Source organism: Ursus americanus, chromosome 21 (assembly GCF_024610735.1).
Source record: "Ursus americanus isolate L20-20 chromosome 21, mUrsAme1.1.p, whole genome shotgun sequence".
NCBI lineage: Eukaryota > Metazoa > Chordata > Mammalia > Carnivora > Ursidae > Ursus > Ursus americanus.
Genome location: NC_142147.1, coordinates 6,258,642 through 6,273,058, shown reverse-complemented (window position 1 = coordinate 6,273,058; position 14,417 = coordinate 6,258,642). Strand labels below are relative to the sequence as shown.

The 14,417-nt window shown below is 36.7% G+C and overlaps 1 protein-coding gene across 4 annotated transcripts in view; it reads right to left on the bottom strand.

The window, feature by feature from the left end:
* Positions 1–14,417, bottom strand: part of PHKB (phosphorylase kinase regulatory subunit beta) — a 211,449-nt gene that overhangs the window by 94,678 nt on the left and 102,354 nt on the right. For all 4 annotated transcript variants that reach the window (XM_045814695.2, XM_087870408.1, XM_045814697.2 and 1 more), the window contains 4 exons: positions 8,305–8,400; positions 6,998–7,195; positions 3,126–3,183; positions 2,273–2,350 (listed from right to left, as the gene is read on the bottom strand). In XM_045814695.2, coding sequence (XP_045670651.1) covers positions 2,273–2,350; positions 3,126–3,183; positions 6,998–7,195; positions 8,305–8,400 — 430 coding nt within the window. The remainder of the gene's footprint in view (positions 1–2,272; positions 2,351–3,125; positions 3,184–6,997; positions 7,196–8,304; positions 8,401–14,417) is intronic.

Here is a 14,417-nt window from a genome sequence, read left to right as displayed (position 1 = left end):
TTAAAAAGTGACTTAAAAACATAAATTGGTAAAATAAGGATCTAGTTGTAATGGGAAAAAGGTAAAAAAAAAAAAAAAAAAAAGTAAAATTTTAGACTGGAGGAAAAACAAGTCGTGAGGAAACACCTGGAGCTCAATACATTATTTTCCCCTAGTACTGGAGTTTTACAGTCCTGTGGGATCTATTGGCTTGTCATTCACCTGTTCTTCCAGTCTGTCTTCTGGGGGAGGGGCCTCCTGTTCTGTTTCTCGGGTTTCTTTGCCTGGGCAGAGTTGTACCATCCCTTGTCAGGGGGACGGGCTCAAGGTGAGCTGGTCTCTGTGTGCCTTTTGCTCCCTGGTGGCTTTCCGTGCCTCTTCAGAGGGTCAGAGCAAAAATGGCCTTGACTGGATCCCTGGCCCAGAGCCTCAAGATTACAGACCCCTTCTTCAAAAAACTTTCTGGGTCAAACCATCTCCACTTCTGTGTGCACCAAGCTCCACAGAAACCTGTGGGTGATGGGGACTGCAATTCTCCTAGGAGGATTGCTAGAGACTTGAGAGTGTCTCTGCACTTTGTGTCTTTGGGACTGCAAGTGTTTGTGGGTGGGCACATGTGCAACCTGCTCCACTACTCCCTGGTCCCAGCTGGATGCCACCCTATTGTCCTTCCCAGAGCCACTGCTACCCTGAGAGCTGTTGGCTGGTCGTGGGCACAGCCGTTTGGATCTTCCAGGTGTTGGTAACTGGCCTACACATCCCAGTCTTTGTCTGGGTGCTCAGGCAAAGAGTGGCCTCCCTACCGGCCTGGCTCACAGTTTATGGCAACCTGAGCTGAGAGTCCCTCCTGGGCTCACTGACCATAACCAGTTATCCTGCTCCGCTGCTTGGGCACTCTATTGGTTCAGGCACCCTGATTCTTTCTGTATCTCCTGGGATCCTGAGACCATATTGACTCACCTAGAATCCTGCCTTTTCCATTCCCTGAGCCCCTTTCAAAAAGGCAATCAATAGTGATATTTGTATCTAAAACCAGTAAAAAAGGTCTATGATACACAAAGAATAGTCTGAACATCACTCTCCGGACATGATAAAGATTAAACTGGTACACTAAACTAGCCCCTCAATGCATTAATGATCTACCACTGAATACTAACAGATCTGATTCAAGGGCTTGGATTTCAAATAATTCAAATATTATAATCATTACAGCATGCATTACATTATTTCTCACATTGGACAAATTATTATTTGGAGCATAAAGATATAAATAACTGGTTTCAAAAATTAATATTTATTTGGAATTCAATGTTTATCCACAAATATTTCACTACTTTAACATTACAAGTATTTTAAAGGGTGAGCACACACTGTGAACTTTTTATTTGAAAGAAACTTTCTATTTGTGGAAAAATGTAAAGAATATCACAAACCTCACCTGTGGGAGGATTGGGGCCCAATTTTATAATTGCAAATTTGTGCCCTGGATCCACAGGACCACCCATTTTTTACCCACACATGATTTTTCACTTTCAGATAAATGTTTTCAAAGCTGTTTACTCAAGAGAATATGTTCTTATTTTATTAATACTTCCAAACCCCAAAGAATCTGAAGCTTCTTCCTCGAAATTCTTTGAGACTTAGTTTTCTAGTCATACTGAAAAATCAATTATATTCTTTTATGGGCCCTGCTGGTGTTTAACTAAAACCAATATACTACTCATAAGAGTCTTTTAGCCATTACTAAAATATTAAACCTATCCTCAAAGGATGAGACATTAGCACAAGGCAGACATTAAAAATACTATGCTAAAGGTCCAGAAGCAACTCCAAAGAAGAGGTCAATATGTTCTTGGCAATGGTAGTACCTTGAGCCTATGGCAGAACCTCTTAAGGTAGCCATCTGGAGGGGGCAGCATTCACCTGAACATAGCATTTCGGATGATCTGGAGAACAAGCAGTTACTCTATATTACTGTCACACTACACAGAGTGAACGAGTTTCACAGTAGGTAGCAGAACAAGAACTTTTGCCCACCTGGCAAACTATTTTGCAGTTGGTACAATCATAATCACCTAAATTTATTCATCCTGTCTTGCCCAATGAAGTTCTTTTATAAAAACACACTTATAATAACAAATTAATAGATTATGCTTTATAATTCATTCAAGGCTCCATTCATTTTTTACAATTTAATATAAATTGTTATATTTAAAAAGGAATCATTTATACATTTCTAAGGAACATTAAAGAAATATTAGGAAGAATTTCTTGAAAAACAATCCAACTATACCTTCTGTGGTCTGATGAAGTACTGGAGTCAGAAGATCCTGATACTCCTTTACTTGTTTGGGATTGCCTCTAAAAACTCCTAAAATTTAAAATATAAAATCCAATAGCATCTGAGCTCAACAAGTACCACACAAATCTTGCCTTAGAAAACTCTCCTAGCTCACGGGGCACCTGGGTGGCTAGGTTAGTTAAGCGTTTGACTCTTGATTTAGGTTCAGGTCATGACCTCAGGGTTCTGAGATCGAGCCCCATGTTGGGCTCCATGCTGGGTGTGGAGCCTGCTAAAGATCTCCCTTCTCCCTCTGCCTCTCCCCCCACTCTCTCCCTCTCTTAAAAAAAAAAAAAAAGGAAAAAGGAAAAAGAAGTGAAAAAATCTACCAGCCCAGTTATGATTACTTTGGTAATTTTGTATGTAAATGATAAAAATAAAATTGGAAATACGTAATGCAAATATGTATGATATTATTCCATGAAATTAATTTTAGAAGGTCATATTAGCATTTAGAACTGAATATTGAATTTCAATTGAAATTTCCCTATTCTTAAGTGTAAATGTTATAGACATTCACAATGTCAAAGATTATAATATCCATTATTACTATTCATAAAACTTTCTCTTTGCAAATATGAAAATATATTTGTATCATTTCATAAATATTTCAAAGTATTTTTTAAAATTCTTTAAATGATTTAATATTCACTCAGAAAGCAGAAGAGCAGCATATATAAATGCAAAGCAGTTAGTATCACTGAAGTATAGTCTATTTTGCTAGCTGAAAGGGTCACATTTAATCTGCTTTTCTTTAAACCACGTATATCCTATAGCTTAAATTTTAGGAGAAAAGCTCACTTACCATCAATCATCATGTAAAGGAAAAATATGGGAAATTCACATTCAATGCCATCAAACAGCTAAAACAGAAAATAAAATATTAAAAATTTCACTGAAGTTAATGAGAACAGTTACATTAGTTAGAACAATTATATTAATTAGAACAAATTAATTACATATAGAATGATTGTTAGAACAAAGTTAAGATATATAGAAGTATATAGATTATACTGTATAGTCTAATCAATTATAGTATATAGGATATACATAGAAATATATAGTAATAACAAAATTGGACTGACATAAGTAGTTTCACTGCTCTTTTTAAAAAATTCTTAGAACTCTTACTATTCAAAATCTCATTCATTTAATCCATCACACAGTAATCATTCATTCAATAAATATTTACTAAGTATTTAGTAATGCCTGGCACCAACTAGACAGAGGGCTACGAAGACAAATAAATAGAGAACCTGCCCTCAAGGGCTCCTAGCCTAGTGGGGAGTCAGGCATGTAAATAAACAGCTATAGTATCATATGAGATGTTTATACATGGTACATCAGAAACATAGGAAATGAAATACCTGAGTCTGCCCAGGGGTTGGGAAGGGATAATAGGAAAAGAGATGGTTCAATTAAGCCTTGATAGATTTCTCTGGGGAGATGAGCTAAGGGAACTCCATGCATAGAAAACAATAGTACAAACTACAGATGCATGGGAGGACAAAGTTTGCTAAAGAAACTACCAGCAATTCAGTATTTTTTGAACGAGCAAGCAAGAAATCGAGAAAGTTAATGCCCAAGAGGTGGGCCAGGCCAGGCCAGCCAGATCAGGAAGGGTCTGGGAAGTCATGCTACAAGACTGAGACTTTTATCTGGAAGTGACATGGAACCAATGATCAATACTGAGCAGAATCAGATTTACTCATCAGATTTACTTACTAGTTGGAGAGCTGACAGTACTGAAGAGAGTTTTAGGGCAAGAAATAAGGAGATGTTATATTAGCCTAAACTGAGGTTTCTCAATTTCAGCACTATTGACATTTTGGGCCAAATAATTCTTAGTTGTATGGGCTGTTCTATGCAATGCAAAATGTTGAGTAGCATCTCTGGCCTCTACCTTCCCAATGCCAGTAGCACCCACTAAGTTGTGACAATGAAAAATGTCTGCTAATATCGTCAAATGTCCCCTGGGGTGCAAAATCCTTTGCTTATGAATCACTAGCCTAAATCAAGGAGTTAATAGAGAGGAAGGGACAGACATTAAGATTTAAAAGAGGTTAAATCTGATAGGCCTGGGAGTGACAACGAGAGCTGAATGAGACAGAAAAACCTAGAATGACTCTCAGGTTTGGGGCTTGGGCAAAAGAGTGGGAATTGAGCAGAAGCAGACGGAAGGACATTCAAGTAAGGATGTCCAAAAGGTAGCTGGATACACGGTAGGGTACCCAGGGGGAGAAGGAGATCTGGGATTAAGAGTGATAGCTGAAACTATGATTGCATGGGTAGCATGAAAAGAGAATTGGACTAAGGACAAAACTCAGGAAAAGAACAATGTTCAGGAGGTGGTAGAAGAAAAACCGGAAAAGACAATGACAGAAGAGAATTTGGAAGAGAATGGGATCACTGAAAATGGAGAATGTCCCAAGAAAGAAGTAGGCTGGTGATGGGTATTAAGGAGGACACGTATTGCATGGTGAGCTGGGTGTTATACGCAAGTAATGAATGAACATTACATCAAAAACTTGGGATGCACCATATGGTGACTAACATAACATAATAAAAATTTTTTATTAAAAAAAAAAAGAAAGAAGACCCAGTTAAAACACAAATGCCAAGGAGAGGTTCAGTGAAACGAGACTGGAAAATCATCCACTACCCAGTGACCTAAACTGACTGAAGCCAACATGGCTACTGGAAAGTGTTGAAGACAAGCTGGAGTATAACACGGAGTGAGTAGGAGGCAAACAAGGAAACACACCAAGAACAGACTATGCTTTTCAGAAGTGTGGCTACAAAAAGATAGCGATGACTGGAGGCAGAGAGGAGTAAAGGTTTTTGTTTTTGTTTTAAATGAATATCACTGTGCTTATGCTGAGGGGGGAAAAGGCTGACTGGAGCTGAGGGAGAGCAAGACAGAAGGGAGAAATGAGGAAGATGAGGAGGATAAAAAAGAAATAGATAGAGACAGACATCCTTCTATCAGAGAAGAAAACAAATGATAGAGTAAGAATCCGAAAGAAGTAAGAGAGAACAGGATGGGGTGTACATATGGAGGTTGGCTCTAGGATGAAGAACAGATAACACCTCTGTGAGACAAAGAGAGATGGAGGTAGGGATGGCTGAAGGATAGGTGCAGTGGAGGAGGTCATAAAAATGAAAGGCTATGAAGTAAGAAGTAAAGTCTGGGAACCTGAATACAAATAGGAAAAAGGCGGGAAAAGCTTGTAAGGGGAGTTCCTGGCAGAGTCACCCAGCAGTACCGACAAGCAGTGAAATCAACAGTGAGGACGGAACCAAGATGGGCGTTCTGCATCTGGGGCGGCATCCGTCTAACGCTGTGGCTTTCCATGCTGGTGCTCAGCAGCGGGTACACGGACAGAGAACCTCTACTGTACTGATCCAAAGATGAAAATTTGCAGGGTGGTAGTTACAGCAGGTCTGATTCAAATGTAAGTGCTATAAATCAGCTCAGGAAATGTATTAAATAGAGAAGAGATATCTGAAGGTGCTTAAGAAGTAAATGGATCTTTTGACCCAACCTAATAAATAGCTATAAAGTTTCAAATATGTACACAATAACATGGCTCCTAATGCTTCCAGATGATAGTCAGTTGTGAAATTAAATAAAATGATAAATAGCTTGTCTAATTGTCCAGCAAAGCTAAGTGTGTATTAAATATTAAGAGTGGTATTTAACTGCCTAACAAATTATAAGGTACAATGTTGCCTAAAGATTTTTTATATATTCATGGGTCCTCACCTATCTTCAAAGTTATGACCATGCTTACAAGAATAATTTTTTTTTATTAAAGATTTTATTTATTTTACAGAGAGAGAGAGACAGCCAGCGAGAGAGGGAACACAAGCAGGGGGAGTGGGAGAGGAAGAAGCAGGCTTCCAGCAGAGAAGCCTGATGTGGGGGCTCGATCCCAGAATGCGGGGATCACGCCCTGAGCCAAAGGCAGACGCTTAACGACTGAGCCACCCAGGTGCCCCAATACAAAAATAATTTTCAATCTATTCCACCAAAAGAAAATCTTCAGCAATGTGGATGGATGCTTACCCTTTTTTTTTGAGCGTTATAGTTTTCTGAAAAGCTTAAAAATTGCTAGAATAAACTAGATAAAGTGGCATGTATGTGCATTTGAAATAAATGTTTTAAAATAAATATTTAGAGGACTATATTTGAAAGGGCAATGTCCAAGTGACACAGAAAAAAAGAGCATTTGCTTAAAAGATTGAAAGTTGAATCACAAATAGGTATTTTCTATTATATAAGGCAAATGGTATGGAGCAGGTAGGCAAAGTACTGAAAGTTCAGTTAAAAATTATTCATGCAATGAATCACCATGGCCCAATATGAGCAAATGGGCCTCACTGCTAGTAAGGCTAACACTTACTGAATGCTTACTCTGTGTGAAGAACCATTGGAAGCACTTTTAGAGATACATTAACTCATTTAATCCTCATAAGAACCTCAGTAACAGAACAAATAATAGTAGGTACTATTATTATTTTACCAATGAAAAATATTAAACACAGAGAGGTTTATTAACTTGCCCAAGGCCAAATAGCTAGTAAGTGGCAGAGCCAGAGTTCAAACCCAAGAGGTCTGTTTCCTGAATCGGTGCTTTTGACTACTCTGTTATGATATGGAATGTTTTTTGATACCTTAATTTCAGCTGGTTTGTAGTAGCGTCTGTTGGGATCTTCCAAAGATGTTCTATATCCATCTCTCAAGAAACGCTTAAATCCATATTTTCCTTTTAATTTTCTAACCACTTTATCAAGTGTCTGGCTAAACAGAGCTTCATCATCCAGGGCAAACGCAGGATAACTGATGCAGGGTAGTAGGGCAGCATCTGTGTTCTGGGAGCAATAAGAAAAAGAAGGAATGTAAGTGTCTGCAGTGATACGATCACACAGCCCAAGGAGAATCAGGGAGATGAAAAGTCAGTAAGGTTATCTCACGGACAGTGAGACTGCTGTGCTCCAAGGGACAGACATTTATATCACATGGTTTGGTGAACCTTACAGAGGAGATAAAACTTTATCCATTAATAAGGAGTATTTTCAAGATTCAACACTGGACTTAAACTCAAAGATATTAATTAAGGCAGTGTGTAAAAATTTAACACCGATAATTACTAATCATAACTTAGTCTGTCATAACATTGGTTTATAATGGTGAAAAACAGAAAACAATCTGAATGTCCAACAATTAGCTGAGTAAATTAGCAGCCATTAAAAATTATATTGTAGAAATGTTTATAGATATGTCCATTCATAGAACTAGGTTATCAAGCATTATAAACAATATTCTTCCAGTTTCATAAAATAAAAATATTACATATGTACATAAAAATGTGTGGAAACATATAAACCCAAATGCTGTCACCCTAAAACTGTAATTGAGTGGTGAAATAATGAGTGGATATTATATTATTCTTTGCTTATTTGTGGGTTCTGTTTTATCAAAATCTTATATTATTTCTATAAAATTGTACTTTTTAAATAATTATTTTATTTGGGATGTTTTCTAAGAATACAGCCACAGACCACCCCTAGGAAAATCAGTCATCAGGTACTATGGGCATATAAAAGTTTAAAGATAAATCACATGAGAGAAAATAAACAAAGCAGGTAGTTTTTTTCAAAAGAAATATAAATCACGAAAAACATTTTTCTAATACTCTATGACCAAAAAATTCATTTTGGTATAATGTTGCTACCCCCAACCCCCCACCTCAAAAAGTAAGTTTGATTTTCTGTAGTCCTACAAAAGACCCAAGGACAAAGTAGCTTTGTCCACAGCTCTGCTCGCTTCCTGAACTAAACCTCCACAGGACAGCAGAGTGAGAGGCAACATTTACTTCTCTCTCCTCATTTCTTCTGGCAACCTCTAACATTTTAAGCACTGTCTTGAGGAAGCAATCATAAATGGTGTTTCGTATTAGTTTAGTATAAAAATATCTTACGTGAGATCTTGATTCTCTGGGTAACAGTGAACACAAAGTTTGCCTATTGCGATTATGAGCATCGAGATCCACAAATATAACCGACCAAGAACATCCCTGGAATGAGAGAAAAAAAACAAAACAAACATTTCCTAAATCAAGGAAAAAGAACCTAGACATTTTGGCTGTAAGAAATTTCACAAACATATTAACACTGGTTGCACCTGAGTGTGGCATTACAGAAGATTCTAATTTTCTTTTTTATATTTCAGTACTCCTCAAATTTCTTGCAATAAACATTAATTTTATAATCATAAAATATAAATGTTATTTTTACATTTTCCCTATTTCTCCTTAGTCTTCTTATAATTCAAAACGTAGTGATTACAAGATAACTAATCAATTAAGGATATTTGTTTTAATAAAGATAAAAATAGTTTAGCTAGCATTTTTGGCAAAGAATAAAGCAAGAATTAATTAGGATGCACGAAATCTGAATTATACAGTCTTAAAAAGAACACTGATTATATGATCAATCTATACAAATTTAGATACAATCTAGAATTAAAGCTGTAAAAACTATTTGATTAAAATATGAAGATAGGAGCATCTCTAATAATAATAATTCACATACTGCTGGCTAATATTCATGATGTTAAGCACTGTTCTTTATGCTTCACGTGGATTATCTCACTTAATCCCCAACATGTAGATATTATTATCCCCATTTTAATGAAGAAGATGTTAACTCCTAGTTTAACAGAGCAAGAGCAAGGATTCAAAAATCAGGTCTTTGACAGAGAAGTTCATATCTTAACCATTGAGTTATACAATTTCCCACGTTAAAAAATATCTTTCATGTAAGAAACAAAAACTTAAACAAAAAGATAGGTGTAACAAAAAAATGGCAATTGGTCTGATAAACAAGTTGAAAAAAGTTTACTATTTAGCCATTAGTACTTTCCATATTCAAAAGCATAGTCATAAGTAAACATGGCTTTGTTCTTTTATTGGGGAGCTAAATACTCTGAAAACACAGGAAATGAAATTGGAATACAAAGACTACTTCCATAATAAGAGACTACTCAGAAAAATACATGGAGAAAGGAAGAAGAGAACTCTTATAACTTTCATGTTATTTTAATATTACCCGCTAAATCTCATCCAAATTTACACCAACTTCAAAGATGTATTCACCCTGAAACTAAAATACCTCAAATCAATCACCTAGACTGACATCCCAAATCTAGGATTACTAGGCCCTACATCCAAATATCAGATTCACTATACGTATATTTTTTCTGTTAACCTGTTCATACATGAATATTAGCTCATAGAATAGAATAATTTTTCATTCATGGTATCATTTCTTAAATGTCTCTTAACTCCGATAATTAATAAATGAACAACGAATGAGTGAAGCGGACTCTCAACAATGAGATTAATGCTCAACTATCCTTCCTACAATTTGAAAACCTCAGCTACTCATCTCTACCCACAAAATTGAGCCCAACAAAAGCTTAATGCAGTAGCTGCCATTGTCAGAGTCACGTGCTTTCTCCTTTGAGGAAAATAAAAAAGACAGGACTTGATCTCCCCTCTCAAGGAACTGACCCCGGTGAGGCATAGTCCCTAAAAAAGATGAATAACAAGCCAAACAAAAGACTGCACATGGCAATACACGACTATGTACCAAATCACATGGCAATACACGACTATGTACCAAATCACATGGCAATACACGACTATGTACCAAATCACATGGCAATACACGACTATGTACCAAATCACATGGCAATACACGACTATGTACCAAATCACATGGCAATACACGACTATGTACCAAATGATTGGCTTAGATGAAAGAAAACTAACTTGGGGGACTTTGTGGAGAAGGTAAACTATACGTATGAATTTTGGGGGAAAGGGGAGCAAGTATGGTGGTTAAAACAAAGCAGCAGAGAAATTAGTGGGTATGAGATGTCGGGAATCTGTGAGTATAGAAAATACGACTTATGGTTAATCCTTAGGCTGATAATTAATAAAGTCACTTGCATGCCAAATCAGTCTGCCTTGAATTGAATTTTTAAAAGATACAACCTAAGTAAGGAAACATAAATAATGAAGTAAAATGGCAAATTTGGCAATTCCTGACATTATTTGATTAATATAAACAGCCAACTTCTATTTTCTGGCCAAAATCAATGGCTTATTTATCTACATTCAAAGTATTTGTTCAGGTCTCTTTCTCTGCCAGCCTCTAAGAAATATGCACAAAAGGAAAAATAATCTCATAATGTTACCATATTTTAACACTGCGATCAAAGGTTAGTTAACTGTATTGTTTGGCTAACCTCTTAAGAAATATACCATGGTTTAGGTATATAACCCAGATTTACAGGAGGATAAAATGCATCCAAGGCCATGGGCCACTATTCCTAATCAGAAGCAATTTTTTCTAAAAGCCATCAAGGAAAACTTACATATGGAATTAATTATCACCTCCTTAAATTATCAGACACATTAATTTTCGGGCTGTAAATTTCAAAGGAAGCTACATATGTCTCCATTGTTTTGAACACTTTTCATAATATGAGCAATCTCTCCAGTCATCACCTTTTAGATTCTGGCCTCAGCTCATCTGTTAGTATCTTAATTTCTCCAATTAAAGACACATTATATGAAAGGATGTTTTATATGTATGTGTCACTGCAAAATATCTGATTAGCTTTGGATATTTTATTTTCATCTCCCATTTCCTGAAATCATCACAACTCTGCCAAAATATCCCAACACCAGGGAAGAACATATTTTAAGACTGTTAGTTCAAACTTTAATCCCCAAATTGAGTTTCTGCAATTGTGTCCTAGTAAATACACTAGAATTTGCTTCAACCCTGACTACTGTTATAAGGACTTGAGTTCCAGTGGTGGGGAAGAGCTGCACTGAACCATCTATCCCAGGCTCCATGACCGCACCAAACATTTCTGAGACCATTAGACATTGCTGATCTCTTTAGTCTCAATCCAAAGTGAAATGATTTGAGGACTGTCTGGGTCTTTCATTTCCCCATTAATCACTTCTCTGAACCTGAGCTAATGGGCTTGTTGCCCTTCTCCAGCATCAAAGAATCAAACAATGAAACTGGTCAGTACATCTACTAGACATGAAATCTTTTCTATTCTTCTGAAAACAAAACCAACACCACTCTGATGATACCACATTCTTCCCTACCTCAGCATCAGGCTGTCTCTTAGCTTTGTAGAAGATCCTAGAAAGCTGTATTCTTACAGAAATGATATTTGCTGATGGGCCTTACCCCTAAGCACCATGGCTATGGGTAGCAATGGGTATATAAGTAGCCAACTTTTACATGCTGACCAAACAGTAGCCTCTAGTAGCCCCTCCCACAAGCCATGCTTCTTTTCTCTACAGAAGATCCTACTAACATGAAGGAATTTTCAAACTACAGAAAGAGATGAACCTGAGTGTTAATTCTCAGGGTTTCAGAAGAGCGGAGCTGAGACTCAGACCCAGGAATCACAAAACTGTTGCTAACGATGTCAATGACATTTGCTGAGTGAAAATTATTATTTAAGTATTACTTCTAATAATATTTCTGTATATTGTCACTGTATTTATACAGAATATATATTGAAACCATGATGAAATATATAATTCTCACATTGAGGATTATGAGTTATGTTTCTAAATGCTACAAACTAGCCTTTATTATAAACTTATTAGTAAAGAAATTGGGCCATTTTATCATAGTTTCTTCTTATTCTCTCACAAAGGAAAATAAGCTTTGAAAACGGTTACAGAGTAAATATTTATTTTATTTAGCCAGATGTAGGACTTGACCCCAGACCCTGGGATGATGACCTAAGCCGAAGGCAGATGCTTAACCGACCAAACCCCCAGGTGTCCCCCTTTTTTTTTTTTTAAGATTTTATTCATAGAGTAAATATTTAAATAATGGGTATTTTTCTTGAATAATAAAGCAAGTCTAATATTTTAAAAAAAGAAAGGAAGTAGAAACACATGATAGTCATAACGAAAATGAAAAGTTTTTTCTACCCAATAATTCCCATAAAAATAAAAATTAACATTTATCTAATACACTGAAGTACACAAAGGGCAAAAGGCAAACCTTTCACATTGCTCGATATATGGATACCTCCTTCAAAAGTTCAATAATTAAGAAGAAATAGTGTGGTCAAAGGTACACACTCTCAGTTATAAAATAAATCTTGGGGATGTAATGCACAGCATGATGACTATAGTTAATAATACTGTCTTTGTATATTTGAGTGTTGCTAAGGGAATAGATCTTAAAAGTTCCTATCACAAGAAAAAAAATTCTAACTATATATGTTGATGGATGATAGTTGATTAACTAGACTTATTGTGGTGATCATTTTTCAATATATACAAATATCCAGCCGTTGTCATACACCTGAAATTAATGTTATATATCAATTCTACCTCAATAAAAATTTTAATTTAATTCAAAAAAAGAAAGAAATGCCTTAAGAGTTTTCCAAGAAAAAGCACAGTTGTCACCTCTAAAGGTGGAAAGCATTCAAGAGCCAAGATTTCCTGTACTAATAGCTGATATTCCAGATTCATTACCAAATGGCTTTGGTTTAATTCCTGGTTTTGCCTCTCTTTCCATCTCAACTCTCTGACCATTCATTTTGAGAGAAGGACCCTAACAGCTCCAAAGATCTATGACTTGAGGAGGTTTCTTTGGGTTTTCATTTGAACAAAAACATTTCTTTGTTATATTAGTTCTTTTTCTATCGATTTTTAATGAGACCACAGCTCTTTTAAGTACACGAGGCAATATTATAAGATGATTAAACACTAAAAAGATCACATGTAAATGTGCTGCTGTTTAACAGGTACCTTGTTAATTGAACTGCTGTAGTGATGGGAATTTGCAAAACTAGGATTCTCTCTGATATTATCCAAAAAAATGGAAGATGAAGACGGATTCTACTTGTGATAGGTTAACATCTATGTGGCTATAGGAATAAAACATTATTTGTCTAAATTTTTACATGAAATAATTAAGGAGTAGTCAAATCAGTGAACGTTTGGTGTATAACTCTGCTGGAAACAGACACAAGCTAAACACGGTCAAGAACGAACTTTGCTTTGGAATGCCTGGGTGGCTCAGTCAGTTAAGCATCTGCCTTCGGCTTAGGTCATGATCCCAGGGCCCTGGGATTGAGTCCTGCATTGGGCTCCCTGCTCCATGAGGAGCTTGCTTCTCCCTCTGCCTGCCACTCCCCCTGCTTGTGTGCTCTCTCTCTCATTCTGACAAATAAAATCTTTAAAAAAAAAAAAGAATGAACTCTGCTTAGAGCAGTTGTCTCATCCTTGGCTGCACATTAGAATTCCTGGGCAGTACAGGAAAAATTCAACACGAAGGCCTCCCCCAGACCAATTCAATCAGAATCTCTAGGGCTAGAGCCCACGCATCAGTATTGTTTTTTAAGTTCCTCAAATAATTCCAATGCGCAGCCAAGATTGAGAAATTATGGCTGGGTAACAATACCAGCAATATACTTATAACTCAAAATCAGAATGCATAAAAAAGCAATTCAGTGCTTTTAGAGTTATGGCTAAGAGACCTATGAGAGCTTTCTGGGAAAAGCAGGCTGAAGGCAGAGCCCTGAGAGATAGGGAGTTGGGAAAGGTGCCATTATGTGTGGGGGTATCTAGGTAGGTGGAGGGGGTATATATCAGACACATAAGCTACATATGCTAAGATTCCAGGACATCAAAGGAGACGGCACAGCTGCAAAAAAGAGCTGACCACTACTTCATAACATCCAACCTAAACATACCACTCCACTCAGCCACTATCTGGTAGGCCATGGAGAACAGAAGAGCAAGACCTGCATCTTTCCAGACTGTTGCTGTAACACTACTGGTTTAGTCCATGACTCTTCTCCATCTCTTTGAGATGCTCTCTAGAGGTTTTTCAGTCCAATCTCTTCATTTCCTTTCTTTAGGATTACCAGTAATTCATAGTAACAAGAGATAACACTTACTGAGGGTTTAATCTTTGCCAAGCACTATGCTAATTGCTTTTTAATTGTATGAAAACCTTCTGCGTTAGG